This window comes from Anas acuta, chromosome W (assembly GCF_963932015.1).
Source record: "Anas acuta chromosome W, bAnaAcu1.1, whole genome shotgun sequence".
Classification (NCBI taxonomy): domain Eukaryota; kingdom Metazoa; phylum Chordata; class Aves; order Anseriformes; family Anatidae; genus Anas; species Anas acuta.
The window spans coordinates 29,882,441-29,903,800 of NC_089016.1; the positions used below are offsets into that span (position 1 = coordinate 29,882,441).

The 21,360-nt window shown below is 38.3% G+C and overlaps 1 protein-coding gene and 1 long non-coding RNA gene across 2 annotated transcripts; one reads left to right on the top strand and one right to left on the bottom strand.

Annotated features, from left to right (window-relative positions):
- Positions 1-1,625: 1,625 nt before the first annotated feature.
- Positions 1,626-21,295, bottom strand: LMAN1 (lectin, mannose binding 1). The gene is made up of 13 exons (XM_068665470.1): positions 21,063-21,295; positions 19,770-19,924; positions 19,574-19,681; positions 16,921-16,982; positions 16,089-16,188; positions 14,455-14,578; positions 14,009-14,067; positions 13,288-13,420; positions 12,400-12,593; positions 12,213-12,283; positions 6,904-7,057; positions 6,078-6,199; positions 1,626-4,625 (listed from the first exon to the last, which is right to left on the bottom strand). The coding sequence occupies exons 1-13, from the start codon at positions 21,256-21,258 to the stop codon at positions 4,589-4,591; spliced, it is 1,515 nt and encodes a 504-aa protein (XP_068521571.1). The 5' UTR covers positions 21,259-21,295; the 3' UTR covers positions 1,626-4,588.
- LOC137847184 (uncharacterized) lies at positions 6,395-14,050 on the top strand. The gene is made up of 2 exons (XR_011090840.1): positions 6,395-6,491; positions 12,791-14,050. It is a non-coding gene; the product is annotated as an uncharacterized lncRNA (long non-coding RNA).
- Positions 21,296-21,360: the final 65 nt, after the last annotated feature.

Consider the following 21,360-nt stretch of genomic DNA (forward strand, 5'->3'; position numbering starts at 1 on the left):
TGATGAGAACTTTCCCTGACTTCAGTCACTACAGAAATATTGCTGGTACCCCTTTCTGCCTAAAAGAGAAAGGAGAGGAAGGTTGCATAAGATGCATTCACACAATGAGAGACTGAGAAGGCAAGAAAGCTGAAAACTGTCTTGGAAAGTGGTTGCTATGAACCTGAGATCTTGCCCTCCAGGTCTTGACATAGGTCTCATAAACCAAAGAGCAAAAGGGTTTCTAATGTCTGATTTGAAACGGAAGACAACAGAAAAGTACTTTGAAAGTTATTGACCCTACTGGCACTGGAAACCCTACGAAACACAGACTAGCTGTGAAACTTTGTAAGACTAAATAAAACTAACTTGCGAACTGCTGACTTCATTATGGATTCAGCAAATAATAAACACTCGGTCCAATAAGGAACACATTGCTCGCAGTGCTACCTAGTTACCTACCCTGGGTGTCAAGGACTGGAATCTCCAAAGTAATTCCTGCTCTTGAGAGGTGCTGTAACCACTGCCTGTACCGGTTACAAACCACTTACAACTTTTTGTTGATTACAGGAATCACAGATTTAATAGAAGCATACAGTCAGCTGCTTATTAAGTACTGGTGTTGCTACTTCCTTGGCTTTAAATCAATGACCTTCCCCTATAACTTAAACGAAAACTTAATTAAAGGCTCATTTCCAGTGTTATCTGAACTGGACAATGTGAAAAGAAAAAAAGCCCAAGTTCTGCATCTAAAGAACAGAGGCACCTGCAACCTCAGAATAGAATTTGGAGTCCCGAAACAGGCAATTCACAAAGGGCAAAGTCCAAAAGCCTCACAGACAAGACAGCACAAAAATGCTATTGACAGGCAAGCATCCAGACCTGAGAACGTGTTCCCAAAACAGGGTCACAGCAGACACCACCAACCACGTCATCCACAAGTAGCTAAGCGTTCTTTGAAAGGGCCCAGACTCTCCCACCTCTTCGTCCCTCTAGAACAGGATGTTGCTTTTATGTAAGTCTGAACTTCAGACCATTTGCAGAGAAAGACAGAAATAGGAATTTTAGGTCTTTCTCAGCTTGAACAGGTTCAAGTCAAGACCCACCCACCTATCGGGCAATTTGTTCCTGGTTGGGGAAAAATCATAGTCAATGAGGGGATGCTTAATCTTCCTGTGAGAGATTACTACAGATGATTTACTGGACAGAACAGTATAAATTAAAAACAACAACAACAAAAAAACGCACACACGCACAAAACCCATTGAGACTATCTTGTTTTGGGTAGACATGCTGTTTTTTAATAAACCTAAACCAGGGCAGAGCACACAGATGAGGGCAATTTGGGGAACTTGGAAAATGAACTACAGACATACCAGCAATCTTGAGCTCAAAAAAATTAGGTACTTTGTATGATCAAAGCGGCCAGCAAACAACTTGATTTACTGTTAAGAGACTTCGAAGTTGACACAGTACTTTTCACCTGACCCTACATATCTGATACTCTTCATACAAGCTTTTGAGCAAATCCAGTTCTGATTAGAGTTGTGTTTTAGTCTTTTGTTCTTTTGTTCTGAAGAACAGCATCAAGAATGCTTCCAATACACTTAGACTTCAGTAACACATACCAGATTAAAAGAAAGAAGTTTACTAAAAATATGCATCTTTATTCAAATAAGGTTATTTCCAAACTCCAACCACCAATTTACATTATTCAGAAACAAACATATGGAAATGTCAGCTGTTCACTTTTTTTAAAAACAAAAACAAACAAAAAAAAAAACAAACGGTAGACAGTCTTCGGTGTTACAGTAATTGATGCAATCAATGATAAATGTCAGATTTTCTTCAAATAGGAAGTTACGTAATTTAGAACTACTGAATTTTGCTTGAAAGATTCAGGTGTGACTATTTATTTAGTATACTCTAATACAATGAGGTTCCCTTGTCACAGAAAAGTATTTGCCACTTATCATTCACACTTCAAATACTGGTATTAGATTCGCTCTCCCGTCATATTGTCAAATTGGATTGAAAGTTGTCTTCTCTTAGTCCTGAAATCTTACTTGACAAAATAAAATACGTTATCAGTGTTGAGAGAAACTTCATATCAAAAGGCTACATTAACTGACAAAAATTCTTAAAATCCAGATTTGTCGCTAGCACTTCAAGAGTAGCCAGAACAAAATTTGGTCTGTGTAATTGGGAGTTTTCCTTTGATCCAGTGAGCTGTGAAGCAATTACTGATGTTCCAGGGAGCAATGACTGTGAAATGAAGCATGAAGCAAAGTTATCACTTGTAGGATGTTACACATCAGACCTTCTGCTCCCTAATGCAAATGGTTCCCACATGGGAGACAGGTCAGATATACTAGCAGGGTAAACACAGAAGCTGAACCCCATATGAGATGTAGCTGTTGATGCAAGTTTGCCCCTAACCCTCAGTCCCAGCCTTCCCTTTTTCCCAAGAAACCACACAACAGTATGGGGCGTCCAGCTTTGAAACAGTTATAATTGGAGAAATTCACAGTAACAAGAAATACAGGCTTCCTCCAACACATACACTGGAGCTGTTCCTCATTACACCAGACCTATGCACCTAATCATTAGAATACAGTCATTAGCCTTTCTGTACAAAGGGTCTTGCAAAGCCTGCTTTGAGAGAGGGAGTTCATTTAGGTGTTGCACTGATGCAAGAAAGCTAGCAATTGACAAGAATAACAACGTATATCTTCAGAACAATTTAAGAAAATATATTAAGCTTAGTGAAAAAAGTCAGGGTTGTAATAGTTTGGACTCAAGGCACCTGTAAATATTTGCTGGTGTTAGAACTGAATGGATAAATTCCTGTGTGTTACTCTGCATTCTCTGAAAAGGTTTTCATTTACTTATCCTACTTATCCAGCAACATGAGCTTGAGGCAGTAGTTTCTCCAATTAGTACACCAAAATCTCAACTTCAGAAATGAATCTATAAAGCTATACCAGTATGCTACACAGCATAGCTATGTAAATAGGCGTGTAGGTAGTATAATTTTATTGGTATAGCACAGACACCCACTTTTGGGGCACTGCCTTTTCAGTAACAAAGTGTATTGCATAGATTTATCATTTCTCCAAATTGTCAGGCACAATGCTAGAAGTGTTCTTCATAACAGTGAATTTGGCAGCACGCATTGCACTCCCAGAAGAACAGACTGGAGAACTGCAGGAGTAGTATACTAGGTTCCAGACAAATTTTGCAGGTTTTCAGTCAAATTTGTGATTCAAAGAGAAACATCCAGAGACATTTGTGTATTTTATAGAACTAGAAGAAAAACAAAACTATTCTAACTCTACACGTAAACAACTTAAAGACAAAGTTACCACAGATATGTAAACAAGTCAAAACAAATTAATTTCACATTTCTAATTTGGGCTTTCTGCTTTGTTTCGTTTCAGAAACAAATGTTCATCTGATTAGCAACATCAAAAGAAAAACACGTTCAATCTTACACGTTAGGTATTAAACCAGGAATTGATACACAATACTGGTTCTACAATAGCTGCTGGACTAACAAACATTTCTGAAGCAACAGTCTGCAAGGAAAGTTGTTAACATTCAATATTTGTAGTTTAGAATACTTGCCATGTCAATATTTAAATCAAAGCATCTGTATTTGATACATGATAGATACAAGACGGCTTTATAACAGTAAAGGCATATTTCCAAATTCAACATATCTTGAAATCAGATAGGAAATGGTATAAAGCAATGGCATCTCTGTTGAAAAAGTTCCAAAAAGTCTCCAAACAAGATTACAGACAGACTTAAAACTACAAAAAAGAAATCAATCCAAATATATCTGAAGAAACTACTTGATCATGTTTTTTTTTTTTGCTCACTGCCTAAAAACAGTACCCAAAATAAGGAGATAAGACTTTGTTTGCTTATCTTGTATAGTTTGTTCCATACCAGATACCAGCAGTCTAACTTAACAGTTAGCAGGACTGTCTTTGCATCCATGTACTAAAGAAAAGTTAGAATCTGTATATCACAAGGAGTTAGAATTTCCAAAATCATTCTTAAGCCATTAGATCCAAATAGGAAAGAAATGAGATGTTTATAACAAGTTTTCCTCCCCTCACAATAGAGAGGTATAGTTTTGTTTTGATTTAAATTTTTGGTTTTAGAGGGTTTTGGGGAATTGTGTGTGTTGTTGTTTTCTAAATCTGATATGGATACTTAGTGGCAAGTTTTCTGCACAAATCATCAATTCACAAATTCCCATTATCAACAGCCACCAAACATGCTTATTTTAAATCCCTCCTCTGAAATTTTAACAAAAGAGGAATACAGTAAACACCTTCCAGTATTTATCAGAAACCTCACTGAGAACAGAGACCTAGACAGGGTCCGCAGCCTTCCCCCCTTCCTAGCATTTGCTCTGCTGCTCCCCAGTCCATTTTTAACTTTAATATTAACAGTTGAAATGAGAAGATGGTTTAACAAAATTAAATAATTTACAATATTGAAGTATATCAAACACTAAGTTTTCCCTCATTCACAGAGCTGTATGATTTTCTGTGCATACATACTGATGTTATGTACACACAAAAGGAAGAGGTCATCAAAAGAACTTTTTGGCTGCTGCTTCTTGTTGACTCCTGAAAGAAAAACCAGGAGAGAATTCATTATGTATGTACAGTAAAAGATTACCTAACTGGTTTAGATAGTTCGTTCTTTTATTTTGGGATTAAAAGATTCCATTCCCCTTCAACAGAAGCTTAAAGAAATCAAACCTAAGTTGTATCACAAAAACAGTATATAAGTTACTCTATTCACAAATATAAAGGAAGCATGACTATAGTTCCAATTTTGCATCAGATGGAAACATTCTGGGTAGAAAAAACTGTGGAAGAGCTTATTAATTTATTATTAAAATTCTCTAATTGATTTTCTCTAATGCTTCTCAATATCTGATTTTCCTAAATATCATGACAGAAGAGGAAACGTGCAATTAAGCAGCATAAGAACTTGCTTGAAATAGAAATAGGACTTTTTCACTCTGGCACAGAAAATTATTTTCTTTAGTGGATATAGATACTGTACTAGATAGAGACACACACACACAAATAGAAGTGCAAGGGTATCAGAAAGAATTGAAGGCGACCAGCTCCTCATTTATCTTGGAAGTCATTTCCCAGTTGATGACATAACATGACATTAAAAAAAAACTCCCTACTTTGTGAAGAAGCAGACATACAATAAAAGTTGATGATATCAGAGCAGCATTTATATTATATTAATACTATTTATTCTTCCATAAAGGTAGCAAACAGCATTTTCTCTTTGAAAAGCACTGCAGCTGTTTTGGTCCTTTTATTCCAAAGAAGTGTCCATGTATGAGAGAAACAGGACCACCAAACAAGGAAGTCCATATTCTCAATAGGTTTCCCTTTCCACTGACATTTAATTTGAATGTTATGATGCTACAAAGAAGAAGAGAATACAGCAAACATCCCAATGTAAAAACCGAACAACAACCACCAAAAAAAAAAACACAACCCACCCCTCCAATGCTAAGAACTCCATAAAACATCGGTATCTCCTTATCTGTCTCTTACATAGGATATGTATCATAAAAAAAAGTTCACTGACAAATCTGTCAAATCAGACAAAAGCTGTTAGGCACATGTAGCAAAAAACTCAGATCATGTCAGATTTTGTTAAGATATTAATAAACGTCAGTAAGTCCAGTAGGGGACCACGATGATGGTCAGGGGCTGAAGTGCATGCCTCAGGAGGAGAGGCATGAGGAACTAGACTTGTTCTTCCTAGACAAAAGAAGGTTTTGAGAGGTCTCATGGCAATTTCCAATACCCAGAAGATGTCATTGAAGAGACAGGAGCTGTTTATTTAGAGATGCATGTTAAGACAATGATAGATAACAATCAAGTAGAACTTGAACAGGCTGAACTGAAGACCTCAAAAGGTCTCTTCCAATCTGAATGATTGCTTGTTTTAAAGATTAATATAATCATATCATCACAATTGCATTTCTACTCAGAAGTTCTAAAATCATTTGCCCTGTTGTCTTTAAAGAAAGATATACTTACCTATACATGATATAAGCAATGAATAACACTGTTTGCACTGCTACAAATATGAAGAAGTGCATTGTAGATAAGCATGATGGAAACGGTGGCAAGTCTGGACACTTTGATTTCTCACTGGATGGCTAAGAAATAAGAAAAGCGTTATCTGAGAAGAGAAACAACATGCCATCAAAAGATTGCTACGCAAGAAACAAAACAAGGTCTATGCACCATGATCTAAAAATTGAAACAATCAGAAATCAGCCAAAAATGACAACTACTTTGAGGAAGTTAATTTAACTCCCTGTTTTTCACTTTCCCCTTTCCTCTTTGTTTCTCAGATAACCTGTCTAACGATAACCTAAGGACCACAGGAGAAAGAAAATAACAACCTTGTATGGGTTCATAAGCTAATTCAGCCTAATTGCTATCTAGGTAAGACTAATGTGTTCCTGAATGTTAACACAGTCATCTTTAACATTTACGTATCTGAAGCAGAGCTTTCCTAAGTTTCCCCTGTTTAAACCTCTCCCTTCTCTGCAGAAGCTTACAAAGTCTCCTATATATGGAACTGTTAAGCAGGGGTACAAACACAAAAGCACCTACAAAACTTAATTGCTTGACCTTGTTTCCACAGGAAGCTAGACTAAAAATCATGCTCTTTGTGCAAAATTTCTCATCAAGACACAGATCATGCAGCTGGGTCAGGGCAGTGCAGTTTCAGCGAAACAGCTTAATGAAGGATTAATTGCTCTGTAAATTGCATGCTGGCTCATCCCAGCTTTTTACCAACAGCCAAATAAAGAAGCATTACAGTCATGCTTTACACTAACAGCACACAAATTACCATATTTCGTTGTACTAAATGCTCAATGTCCCTTTTTACTACGTGGAGGTGTTCTTTGATGTCATTGAAGTGTTGACTTGCTTCATAGACTCCTGCAGCAGAACCAGGATGTTGAGCTCCACTGATCAGCCTCAGAGTATCAGCCATGGAATTCCTAAAGCAAGACGGACAACAAAACATCATTCAATACAAAACATTTTTTTATATAAACAGCATTTGTGTTGGACACATTTCAGTCCATTAAAATTAGTCTGAAATACACAGGTACCCAAAAAGGCAGAAAACATTCTTCTGGCTTCCAAGGATACTTCTCAGGAGGCAATTCCTTAACCAAACTATTGTCTTTAATATTTGATTCTGCAGACAGTTTCGATTTGTACAGTGTGCTACCTCCCAAAGTCACACAGAAAACAAGATCTGGCAAATATTCTATTGCTAGACATCTGCTTTGCTTGATTGATCAAGTCTAAAACAAGTCCTTTATCTAAGGCTCTTGCCAAGGCTTTAGGATAAACAGAGTATAATACAATCTTTGAAGAAAGCCAAAGCTGTTTTATAAAAATAAATAAATAAAAGCAGTCATGTAAGAAATAAAAATAAAGAAGCGGCTTTAGGGATAAGAAAAGATTTAGATACATCCTTGTTTCATGATTATCACTTATATGAGAAACTCATTTCCTATATGCGCTGTCATAATACTTAATATTGTTACCATGTGAATTCATTTTGCTGCTCTAACAAATCATATTAAATCCCTGAAAAGTTGAGGTTCCATACCTAGTTTTGTTTGAGGTGAACTAATCAGTGAGAGAAAAACACTTAGTCTCTAGTCAATATGTTTATATAGTTTTCCCTTACTATGATGTCTCTTTTCAGTTGCAAAGAGGATTATTTTCAGCTAAAATATTTATCATGTGAATGTTAATCTCTTCGTTATTAACAGAATAAGCAATCAAAATGTACGTCTTTGGATTCCTGTTTAATTTACTTAAAACTTCACATTTTCCTTCAGATTAGGGTTTACTTTAATGCCTTCAAGGTAAAGTCCTAACTCTTTGTACAGTGGTCAGCAATTTAACTTGCACCTTAAGAAAAAAAACACACTAGAACGTCATTCCTTGAGAAAACTGGTAGCAACAATACATAAGCACTTCACAAAATTTTATTACTGATTTTAAATGGTTTATATTCATTGTGCAAATTGCAAGGTAAGCATCAAAACTTAGATGTTTACAAAGAATCTTCATAAAGGTGGTGCTCATCTTTTAGCTTTGCATCAGTTGCTCTTTATGCCATTAAAGTTCAAAACACAGAATTTAAAAAAAAAAAAAAAAAAGTACCATACAGATTCAAAGGCACTACCACAAATCTAGGTAAAAACTGCAAACGCAGATACGTTATTATTTAGTTTCACAGCTGCTGTCTCATCATGGCAAAAATTTTGCAGCATGCTCAACTACTTGAAGTAGCTACATGTTAAGTCAGAGCTACACATTGAATTAATCTACTCAATTATATTAAGCTGCAGATACACCACTTTAGAGAAAAAAGGCACTTAGCAATTGTAGCCCCTCTTGAATGTAGGATTAACGATATAACTCTTCTCCAAATGAAAGACTACTAGTTTTTCCTTTTAAGTATCACGCAGACAATCAACTTCACATGAGACAAACAATATTCTGCATACTTCCATAAAAAAAATTCTCCTCACTTCCAGTAATGATCCAAGAATTCCCCTTTTCCTTCCATGTTTGTGAAAAGTCAATCCCACTTCAGCACATTGGAAGACAACCCACTTTCCAGTTTTATTTGTTAAATACAGATAATGTGCTGCACTCTAGGTATGCATGGATTTCTGCAAAACTCTCAGTACTTGCAATATTAAAAACAAAGCTATTGAAGTTATCAAAAGGGTTTAACAAAAGACAGCTGCTTGCTTCTACAAGCTGCTGCAAACAAAGATAGGTAAGACATCTCTCACTCATTCTACATTTTTGTCTTTGAACCAACAGTATTTATACAGGCAAAATTAATGCAAAAAAAAAAAATACTTCCATCTGTCGTGAATTAAATGAACATATCCTGAATAGCATTAGCATATAATCCATACGTTTTATATTTTTATGTTATTAATGTATAAAGTCAGTTGGTTACTATTTACCTGCTCTTACAATTAGTGTTGTAATAACTTATTTTAGAAGAAAATTTTTCCACTGGAAATTGTTCCTAACTACCCCATGGAAACCCATGCAATGAACAGCGGGACCACTGCCTAATAATTGCTGATTGTTTATCTTGGCCCACTATTTTCAGTGCTAGAATGCAAGTGAGACTCATTTGGTACATCTCTCTCCTTGTACCAGAATCCCTGTGTAATGAACAGAAATCGGCATACCCGCCTTTCCCCAGATTAATCCACTTTGTTAAAAGCAAAATAACTTCCCTAAATAGACATGGTCTGTATCAAATTTAATTTACTTTACTTTTGCATAAACAATATCATGCTGTTCGTTTCTACTGTATGAACATGCAAGACTCTTCTGTAATCAGATGATTAAGAAATCCCCAAATCTTGACAAGAAAATTACTTAAGACAGTAAGTCCTTTTCCTCTGGGATGACCAGCAATACCAACAGCGGGCTGTTCATTTCTATCTATAAATAAAACATTTCTTTAATCTAAGAAAAATATTAAGACGACGTTACACAAACTCATACCTAGTAAGTAGTCACTGAAAGGGCAGACTGCCAGTGTTAACAAGAAAATCTAATTTGCTTGTAAGGTATAAAGATTTGTCAAGAATATTAATGCTAAAGCTTCTGTGGAAGAACAAGTGCAAAAAAAAAAAAAAACAAAAACACAGAAGCACTCTAATCTTCATTGTACAAAAACCTGACCTACTTAGATGAATGACAAGATCTGCCCCTGAACTAATACCAGAGAGGAAAAACACACACACAAAAAAAAACACGAACAAAAAAAACAACCAAACAATTGCTTATACACAATACACAATATCAAGTTGTAGAATTGATTATTTTTTTTAAGCCAAAAAATAATATGTTTTAACTACTGAAAATGAAGTAGTAAACCAACTTAAAGACATTCCAGCTAACAACAGCTATTGTTAAACATCTTGGAAGCAGTATATAAGCACCCCCTTGAAAGACAGGCATTCTCAAACCCACTTTAGCAGTATCGAACCTTAAACATGGAGATCTTTGCTTCATTTGGTAACTTAATTAGAAAAGTACAGCATACCTCTCAATCAATTAAAAAATATACACCTTAAAAGCTAAACTATTAATCATTTGGGAACTTGCAAGTGCCCTTGCAGATATAGAAGATTCCTGAGAAAGTTAAAAGTCCTGGCAAAAGTCCTGTGACAAAAGACAAAACAAGACAACAATAAAATCAGGAGCCTTAACATTTGATTCCGACAAGTCTGACACACAACTGAACTCAATCAGGCAAGTTCTGTGTCTGTCAGTCTCCTTTACTGTGATTATCTTTTGCTACAAAAAGATGCATCAGTATCAACTGATAGGCAGTTTTCACACAGCAAATAAACGTTAGATCATTAAATATTCACAAGTTAGAAAAACAATTTTTTGACAACTTCCCTTATCACTAAACAAAAAAAGGTATTTTAAGTCACAGTCAGGTTTCCAGCATCTCCAAGGATGGAGACTACAAAACCTCTCTGGGCAACCAACCTACTAAATGTCTCACTACCATCACAAGCAAAAAATTTATTTATTTATTTATTTATTACATCTGAAGAGCAAACAGAACTCCATGTATTCTAGTTTGTGCCCACTGCCTCCCATTCTGTCACTGGGTACCCAGTGAGAAGACTGGCTCTGTCTTCCTTCCCCTACCACCCACACCCCAAATCTTCCCCAGTCCCCATCATCTCCAAAATCAGATGTTTACACACATTGTTAAGACCTTGCTGAGCCTTTTCTCCAGTCTGTACAGTCCCAGCTCCCTTATCTTTCATTGTGTGCCCTTAATCATTGTCATGGTTGTTTACTGGACTCCCTCTACTACCATCCACGCCTCTGTCATACTGGGGGACCCCAGACCCCACAAGGGGATGCCACCAATGCTGAGTAAAAGGCAAGTCATCACCTTTGACACACTGGCAACATTGCCTAACGCAGCCCAAGATGCTGTTCGTGGTCTTTAACATAAGGGCACACTGCTGTCCCACATTCAACTTGTCTACCAGTAGTCAAGTTCTTTTCTACAGAACTGCCTTCCAGACGATCAGTCCCCTGCCTGTACTGATAGATGGAGTTACACAGCTGCAGGACTTTGCACTTGCCGTTAACTTCATGAGATTCTTGTTGGAACACTTCTCCAGCCTGTCCAGGTCCCACTGAATGGTTGCACAACCATGCGAGTATCAAACGCTACTCCCTGATTTGCATCACCTGTAAAACTGCTGAAGATGCACCCAGTCTTACTGTCCACATCATTAATAAAGATGCTTGAAGAATAATGGCCCCACTACCAACCCGAGGTGCACCATTAGTGACTGCCTTCCAGCTGAAGTTTGCGTCACTGATGACAACCCTTTCTTTGACCCTGGTAGTTCAGCAAGACTTGAAATTTTTGTTTATTTATTTTAAGTGGTATCTGTGGATTTTGTTGTTGTTTGTTCTTGAACTCTTAGAAACAGAACCACCTTTTCATATACTCCATGAATAAGAATTCCCAGTGGAAATGAAATCTGAACATTTTCATTTGCACAAAACTTCCCTTCAGAAGACTTACATGCCTTAACAGATTTTGCTTACACTAAAATATGTATATATATATATATATATATATATATATATACACACACACAATGTAACTCCTATTGTCCGCATACTCCTGATAAAATGACAAGATACTCCAGTACAACATAATTTATTTATTAAGATTCACCAGCTATAATGTGAAGGCATTCATGCTCATGTTGTTATCAGTGCTCTAAAAATCAGAGCAAGAAATTTTCATGAGGTAGCAGGTTACCAAACTAGTCATTCTACAGAAACCAACTGGTTCCAAAGGTGCTCTACTTACCTTGCTTTTGCAGCAGAACCTCATGATAAAGTGCTGCACATGAGGGGGGCTTAACCACTGTCTGGACACAAACTTATGTTTATTACAGAAATTGAACAATCATCACTAAGGAACACATACAGAAATTTCAAGTTTACCCATATTCTTCTACTGAAATAACAAATTTGGCTTAAAAGGTGGAAACTAATAAAATTCAAAACACAGCCTTAATATTTAGAAAAGAAAGCATTTACCTCATTTCATTCACTTGTCTAATGACCTCTTCTTGAGTTTTCACAACGGTATCAATCTCTTGCTGGGAAACCTGGTGTTGGGGCAGGAAAGGGTGAGAAAAACAAATCAACATATCTTGGAAAAAATAATTGATTGCACTTTCAAAATTAGGCAGAGATATCAACTGCAGTTTACTTTTTGAGTTACCTGTACTTGTTGACCTGGAACACCAGCTCCTCTTTTAGCAATCTCATCTGTGACTGCAGAGACATATCTTCTCTGCTCATCCAGAATCATGTCCAATTGTCTATTTAGCTGCTTGATTTCAAGATGAATTCGATTCTGCCCTTCAAAGATTTGCCTCAGTTCACGATCATTTACAGTTTCAAAAGGATCATCCGCTGGTAAGAAAAAAAAAAAAGCACAGGAAATAATTAACACATATGCATTCATCATAAGTTGCACTGCATTTTTCTTGCACCCTTTAAGTTTCCACACTAACATACTTTTCCAGTAATGAAATATATTTCTTTCAATAATTGGATATATCTCTAAAGTCTGTATATGTTTCTGTTCATTTGTTTTGTTCTCAATACAGGCATGAATCAGAACAGTTCAGTTGGATGGGACCTTTTAAGATCACAAAGAACAACTTCCTGACCACTTCAGGGCTAACCAAAATTTGAAGTATACTACTGAGGATTGTCGAACACTGACAGGCTTGGGGCATCAGCCACCTCACTGGGAAGCCTGTTCCAATGTTTGACCACCCTTACAGTGAAGAAATTTTTCCGAATATCCAATCTGAACAGCTTTCTGCCATTCCCATGCATCCTGCCATCAGCTCCAAAGGAACACAGTCCAGCACATCCCTTTCCACTTCCTCTCCTCAGGAAGCCTGAGAGGAAAGAGATCTCGTATTACGGAAACCATTTCACAAACACAAAACCAAAGATTCTTAAATATGGTACAGGGATACAAAAATCAGTAGGAGCTTTGTTAAGATCAGCATGCCACAGTATTAGGCCCTAGTTTTGAACATCCTGGAAAGCAAACATTTTCCTTGAAAACTCAAAAACTGCTCAAATAACTTGCCTGGCTGTCCTTGAACATCAGGATGCTCCTTTTGAAATTCTTCTTTCTTTTTATCCAATTCTTGTTGAAAGTGTTCAAACTCTTCTTGATATTTTTCTTTATCTTTTTGAGGAATTTCTGCATCTGGTGTGGGCTTTAAAACATTATCAAAGGTAAGGGGGAGAGAGAAGATTTTCTACCACTCCTACATGACACACTGTCCAGCAAATGCTGTCTAGACTTCAGGTCTGACGGCATGACAATTTGTGAAGCACATGTATTAACATATGTTAACAATGTATTAACGTAGAAGCAAGAAACCAGGCATTCGCATGGAAACTCATGGCTTTTTCCTGAAAAGCCTACTTTCTGCAATTATAAAGAAGTCAAGTTTTACAAGAACAGATGAGGATTAACAGTACAAAAGTGTTCTACAGGAATGCAAAGTTGAAAGTGAAAACAAATTTGTCCAAAGTGTACCTTTGTTTGTTTTCTTTGCATTTTTTGTTTTAATATCAGGATTATCATCGATTCAGTGTTACTTCAAGAATTCTGGTCCTAAATGTAACTAAACTACTGAAATACTATAGTATTGATCTTATTTTTCCAAAACAGATGACTGCACAGCTCCATGCCAAAATTTAGAAACAGGGATGCTAATTATGACTGCAGAAAAAAATGCCAAGATCTGGTGCTATACATATATTAGCACATTTTACTAGTTATGCATAGAGACACTTACTACTTCCTTCCCAGGCTCAGTCAACTGGAAAGTCAGAAAAGACAGGACATCGTGGTCATCTGGATTAAACAAACAAACAAAAAAACAACAATACTAAAGAGTACTGCTACATATTATAAAATATCCTGCAACTTTTCAGGTCAACCTTCCAACTTGTAAAAGATCTCCAGCTAAGAGTATCCTCTCAAAGCCCTCCCAAGTTTATGCAGTAGCAAATGAGACTGATCAACATCTTTGTCAGGACAAACTAAAGGTATTTCTATTCTAGGCATGAAAAAGATCTACGCATTTCAGTTATTTGGGAACAGGAGGAGATTAGTTCAAACAGGAAGAGATTAGGTCAAAAATTAGTATAATGGATCAAGACCAGCCATAAAAGTGTAAAAAAAAAAAAAAAAGTCTCTTGCAAGTCTCCACACTGTCTGCCACAATTTAACATTTTCTACCTGCAAGTCCCCCTGTTGCTGCAGATATTCCAAAATATCCTTGTGATGGCAACACCATATCTTCCACTTTAGCACAAAATTCAAAATCTTCCTTATCCGGAGTAAATCCATTGTTAATTAATACCTAGAAAGACAAACACCTATAGTTTTAACCACAAAAATCTATTTGAGAAATTACTCAGGCAAAGCTATTTGCACAATCTGGTTAATTGTTTTGTTAATTCATACTAATGGACACAAATACAACTTATCAGGCAACTTCATAGTTTTTTGGCTTCTGAAAGCAGGTGTTTAATTTCTGAAGAAGGTTCTACTAGAAAAAAGCATAAGCTTTTATTTTTTTAAAGAAGAAAGGCCTGATTCAAAGTTCAACATTAACAGAATTCCATATTTTCTATTCATTGCTTAAGAGGACATATTATACAGACGTAAGAGAGATAAAAACTTACTTATCTGTTAAAAGAAACAGCAAAACAAATTAATACATGGAAAAATTCATCAAGATCTAATAATACTAACTCTTGTTGAAGAAATCTGTGACTCAGTGATCACTAAAGGCCAATCTATCAAGTATATATCCCAATAGGATTCTGAGCAACACATATTTTTGGTCCAGCCTAGTACAGTCATCCTTACTGCTCTTCAGTCGATCCTAAGCTTAGAGATTTTCTCTTCCTCCACCAAAGCATTCCAAGAACCGCTAAGGTTAGCTGTACCACTTGGGTGAGGAGCTTCTAGATAAGGCATCAGCGACTGGGCATATTCAAAAAGAGAGCAGCCTCAGTCTGCAATTTAATTTTCATTAAAGACTAACACATAGCTTTTAGCATTACAACTGAGTACAAGGTTCACTTTTTTAGGTGCCCTCATGTTTACTTTTAGAGAAACTTTTACTAAAAAGTGATAGCCGCATGTTGTAACTGACTAATGCCTATGAACAGTATCTTTTCAGTAGAAATCAGAAGCCAAGAAAGAAATACTTCATAGCTATCCCAACCCAGCACCACATTAGCATTTTTGTCCCCGTATCTAGGAGGCAATCATCCAAATAGTATTTAAGAAGTCTTAAACACCCCCTTACACCAGTGGTTTTCTATCTTCTTTAACATTCAAAGTCCTCCTGCTTCTTGGAGGTGGGAATTCTCAAGCAACAAATTTAAGTGTGCTGTCAAAGAGCTGTCTTTTCTTAATCATATTTTAAGAATCCCCTACAGTCAACTGGAAGCTCTCTGATCAGCTTGAGAAATATGCTCAAGTTCAGGGGCTGCTCAACTGTGTGAAAGCTGAAGAACATATGCTGGCTTTGGGACACATTTACAGGCCGGTCAACAGCAACACAGCAGGGTCGGAGCACATACATGTATGAATACAGCAGCATGACTGAACCCCACGTAACATCAGAGAAATCAGCAATACCTGCTAAGTCAGCTCAGAAAGCTACAGATGTGCTGAAAGAACTTGTCTAGTATTCGAACATACTGCACCTCGTTCCAGCTTCCAAGCTACTGAGCTCAACTTTTTCAAGAATATTGAAATTAGCATAAGAGGCCTTTGTAGCAACTATTTCAAACCCCCAACCCCACACTTGAAAAACTGAGAAACATGAGTTAATTAGATCACTTCAGAGTACTTACAGTCAGTGTTTTTTGGTAGTATGTAATTTTTGCTCGAACAGGGTAGGGTTTATTACGGAAGTCCCTCTGACAGGAGGCCAATGCTTGAGTGGAACCATCACTATGCAAGAAGACAACTTGCATAAAACTATATCTTATGATATATCAGCTAAGACAAAAAAGCATCATTGTATCACTAAGAAGCATCACACTATTTTTTCAAAATCTAAAAGCTGTTGCAAAAGATGTCTCTCAGTCGTATTGAGCTTTTCTGAAGTCTGGGCTCAACAGTACCAGGTGGTTTACACAGGACACTATAGGTAGAAACAGCAATGGGGAAGTCTGCTTTTAAGACATATTCCTGCACCTGTAAACTAACTATAGGCTGGACCACACCAGCTAAACTAAATGCCTCTCTTCCCAAAACTACCTCCTCCCCCCCCCCCCCCAAAAAAAAAAAAAGCAATTGTGCTGTTGACAACAGACCATCAGAAATCAAAATTAAACCAATTAATTATTAATTTACTAAGAGGCAATTAGTTTTCAGCTAATCACTCGTCATCTATAAGCTGCATATGGAACACCCCCATAAGCAGTGAAGAGGTAAAAAGTCTGTACATCCACTTGTCTGAGTTCACCCACACCTAAGGCCACGTAACACTTAAATCAGTTGCCCATTTCTGTGCTGTTAAAACAGTGTTTTAACAAACAGAAAACCGTAGATATAAAGGAATACATAAACAGAGTTCCATATAAAATAACCCTTTAAAATGTGTCTTGGAGAGTTTCATGCAACACTTCATCATTCAAAAACAAACATTTGTCATTCAGTCAACATTGAAAATAAACTTACTTCTGATGGTCATACAGAAGATTTCCATTGTTGCCTACAACAATCACTCCAGGATTGTTTTTCTAGAAAAACAAATAGCAAACAAATGGGATAGTTTAATTCAAAGAGAACTATGTGACATCACTGATAGCCTTCCTGTGAAGGAAAACCTAGAAGTTATGTCATCTTTAAGTACAGAAAGCAAGATGACTGAAGTAGTGTGTCATCCTGCATACTTTGCAAGAGACAGGTATGTTCTTTGTATAGCTAGGGGTGGGGAAAAAAAATAAGTCCTTGGCTATGCCACTGAATAGCATCATTTGATAAATACAGAAATATAAATTCATCTATAGATTTTATATGTAGCAAATATACTGATCTTAGAACTCTTAGATGACTTACTACATCTGACTTTGTCTACATAACTCAGAAAAACATTCAAACAGGCTGTATGTTGACATCTTGCTGACTTTAGCAGTCATTACAAAAAGAACTCAGGAGCTATCTGTCTCTGGCTAAACAAACATATCCCGTTATTTAAACTGCTAGAAAATGAGAACAAGATGAAATGGGAAGAGCAGAACAAATTTACAGTGCTCTTCCAGATGCCTAGAGGAGTTTAGAAAGTTAACTCTTGTTTTTACAGGAGCACGAGTTTTCAGAGATAATCTCTACTTTCCCTTCAACATTACCATTCATTATTTCCCACAGGAATTTACTGTCCAATTGGACAGATTCCCAACTCTTAAGAAAACAAAACATGGATTTCAAGAATCCAATAAACGACATATTTCTCTATTCACAGTGACAGGGAGCAAGTGGTCCTTTTTCTTTAATACTTTGAGACCACTACAACTGAAGTATGCGATTGCTTTCCCTCATCACTTACATTGGGACAACAGAACTGTGCATGGTGTAGAGAAATACACCATAGTTTCTACTTCTCAGCAATTGATTTTGATGAGATGAATTGCTTCAGTATCAGCATTACGCCTGCTCAGTACCACCAAAATACTTAAACAGCATCTTCTTAACAGTCTATTCTAGTGTAACAACAGTATTACTGTATTATTTCAAACATATTTGCATATATTCTGCAGAAAGTGTGTAAAACCAGTTCAATTTCATAGCATTAATGAATGCAACCCACGCCTAGTACCCTTTAGAGCATAGCAGACAGATACTAACATTGTACCTTTTCCAACCTAAATGATTCTATGATTCTATTTAGTGTGGTTCTTACTATTTCAGCTGTTCAGAGCTATAAAACTTTTTTTCCTTTTTGAAAAGCTCTTTTCACCATGTCTACAGAGAAATAAAAATCCAACTCTAGGATAGCCTGCAGCCTTAGAAAGAAGTGAAAAAAAAAAAGGCTTTGCAATTTTTAGAATCAACATCATAACTAGGTCGCTTTGAGTTGGAAGTACTAGGTGAGGTCTACTTCTGAACGCTAACATATTAGGCTGATGTTCAGCTACATCCTAGGCACCTTCCAGCAAACATATGAAAAACAGTACCAGGAAGGTTTTCTCCATACTGGGACTGAAGAAAGTAACAGGCTATCATCAAAGAAGTCTTACAGACTCCAGTATTTAAGACACGTCAGACCAATGCAGGCATGGCACAGACTTTCGTTTTGACTAGAAGTGACACATCATCACCTTCTAAAAAAAAAAACTAAACTAAAAGAGTCCTGGAAAACAGAACCATCCACATGCAAATTTTGACAGATGGTCTTTTCAGCCAGCTAAACTATGCAGAAGTCCACAGCCCTGTCAGAAGACAGAAAAGCTTTTAAAATTCTTTGCAAGTTGAACAACACTCCAATTCTTGTCTTTCAAGATCTAAATCATAAACGTCACCTTCAGTCTGTCAGCTTTTAAGTTTACTGTATACTGAAACCCATCTGCAGGAAAAAGAAAAAACAACACACTAAACCTTTACACCTACAAATAAGTAGCTAGAACAGTAGAAAAAAGCCAAAGCAGTACCAGAAAAGCAAAGCAGACCAACTGCAGATTGTTAGAGTTTCTGAGGACCTTTGATGCATTCTGGACTGGAAAACTGAAAACTCAAAAGCAGGTACCTGTAGCAATGTTACTGATTTTTAGATGAAAGTAGGAAAAAAAAAACAAACAGCAACTATCATCATTGCCACAGATGCTACCAAGCTGCTCAAGGCAGATTTGTTCCACAGAAAAAGAGCATCTCTGCTAAGAGACACATAAATCTGCTTCCACAGTAGCATGTTTTGTACAACATGCCTCTTCCAAAGCATAACTCTTCAGGTTTATCAACACTGCGAACTGTGCATGGACATTCCAAATTTCAGCTTATACATATGTGCAATACATTTTTCCTCCAAACCTAACAGATGAGCTAATATTCAGTAGATTCATTATGTGTTACACTCCAACTTTCAAGCTTGAACTTCCTACCCACTCTCCCCCCCCCCCAAAAAAAAAGAAAAAGTGACACACTTGAAAAAGTATATAGAAAAGGTCAAGCTGAAATTGTATTAAGGAAAACATGACTATTTTAAACCAGCCCTTTAAGTGAAAGATGGAGGGAAATAGGAAAACGGCATTCCATTTTTTCCCCACAAAGCTATATGTACCAAACAGGCAGGAAATTAATTTAATCTCTCTGTTAGAAGAGTTTACTTCCAACTAACCTTTCCGTCATTGTCAAAGGAATCAAAGAAAATTCCAACACCATTCCACTTATCAGCTGCCCCAAAAACAGGACCTTCCATGCCTTGCTCTTCTGTAAACCAGATTGCCTATTGCAGAAAGAAATTAAGAGCTGTAAGTCAAGAGCCACTTTTTGAAGTACGTCTATTTTTTAAACTTAGATCAAATTTTTAATACCAGTCCATCAGCTCCAATGCGGCCTCTTCCTGTAACTCGAAAGGTCACTTCGACTTCCCAATATTCAAATATTGACTTGTTTTTTGTCCACACTGATCCTCGTTGGCTTTTCAAAGAAGTTGTTATTCGAATCTGATCTGCACTTGGTATTGCATCTAGAAAAGAAAGGAACCAACGTTAAATATAATAAAAAGTATTGTGAATGTACAACCAGCCATTTAACAAGTCCTCTAAATTCACAAAATTGTCCAGTCACTTCAGCTCGAGTTTTCAGAACAGCTTTTTAATGGAATACTCTATCACTTGAGAATTAAAACAAAACAAACGAAAAAAAACATCCAACGCCATCCTTACTCCTAAGAAGTTAATTACTGTTCTTTTACAGAGTACTTGTTCACCTTCCATTTGGTAGTGCGATGAACAACTTGAATAGAACGTGGGTCTTGTCGTTAAGATACTAATTAAGTTTAAAAAAAAAAAGTCAGATTTTGTTTCCTGCCTTAAGCATCGTGTGATGTTTTCCACAAGTCACTGTTTTCCCTCCTGCTTTTTACGAACAGATGTTCCAGTCTTCTGTTTAGCAGTTTAAAGAAAAAAGAGGCACGAGTTGAGGGAGAAAGAAGGGAGGAGTGAGGAGTCATTCACACTTATGAAATAACTTCTATTTGGCTTAAAAAAGCAAGCAAGAACGTAACGTGCCGACAGTTTCCTCCCTGTCACCTGTAACTTCACATTAACATCGAACAGCCTTCAGAGCTAAAACGTAACACTCTCGAGGCAACCAAAGCGAGCTAAATTAAAATCCGGCAGAAAGCGAACAGAAGTTAGCGCTACGGCCGAAGCTACCGGCCAGGAAGGCCCAAAGCGCCGCCGCGATTCACAGCGGGAGGGGGGCGTCGGGACGGAGACCTCGCCGGGGACCGGGGGCCGCTGCCCCGTGGGCGCAGCCGGAGCCCGGCGGAGCCGAGCCGCGCGGCCCTCGCACCGCGGCCAGCGGGGGGCTGGCGGCCCGCAGGGACACGTCGACACCTCCGGACCGGTCTCGGGCAGCTCCGGAGCGGCCGCCGGCGCTTCCCCGCCACCGCCGAGGCTCCTCGGAACCGCCCCCGGTTACGAGCCCGCAACCTGCCCGGCCGCGGCCGGCCGGCTCCGGCCACCTGCGCCGTGGCTCCCGGCCCCAGCCCCAGCCCCAGCCCCGGCCCCAGCCCCAGCCCGCCCGTTCCGTTCCCCGGGCACCGTCGCCGGCCGGCCGGCCGCAGCCCCCTGCGCGGTTGCCCCCCGCCCAGCACTTACTGCCCGTATGCGCCCAGAACGGCACCGTGCCGTCCGCCTGCACCAGGTGCGGCCCCTTGAAGCTGTACTTGTACTCGAACCGGCGGTGCGGAGGCGCCGCCGCCGAGCCCCCCTCTGCCGCCGCCCGCCCCAGGGCGAGCAGGGCACCGGCCACCAGAGCCACCGCCAGGCCGCCCCTCCGCGCGCGCGCCGCCATCTTGGGCCGTGCTGCGGGCCGCCGGGCACAGCCAACAGGGCGCCGCGCGATTGGCCGACCGCGGGGCCGGGCCCGGCGGGGCGGGGCGGGGCGGGGCGGGGC

Bases quoted from the DNA above. Each gene is read 5' to 3' on its own strand.
- LMAN1 (XM_068665470.1), bottom strand. From the start codon at position 21,258: ATGGCGGCGCGCGCGCGGAGGGGCGGCCTGGCGGTGGCTCTGGTGGCC. The intron at 16,189-16,920 runs GTAAGTTTATTT...CTTCTTGCATAG, and splicing joins CTTCTGTATGACCATCAGAA to TGATGGTTCCACTCAAGCAT. The intron at 6,200-6,903 runs GTAATTTGTGTG...CTTATTTCTTAG, and splicing joins ATTTAGTACAACGAAATATG to CCATCCAGTGAGAAATCAAA.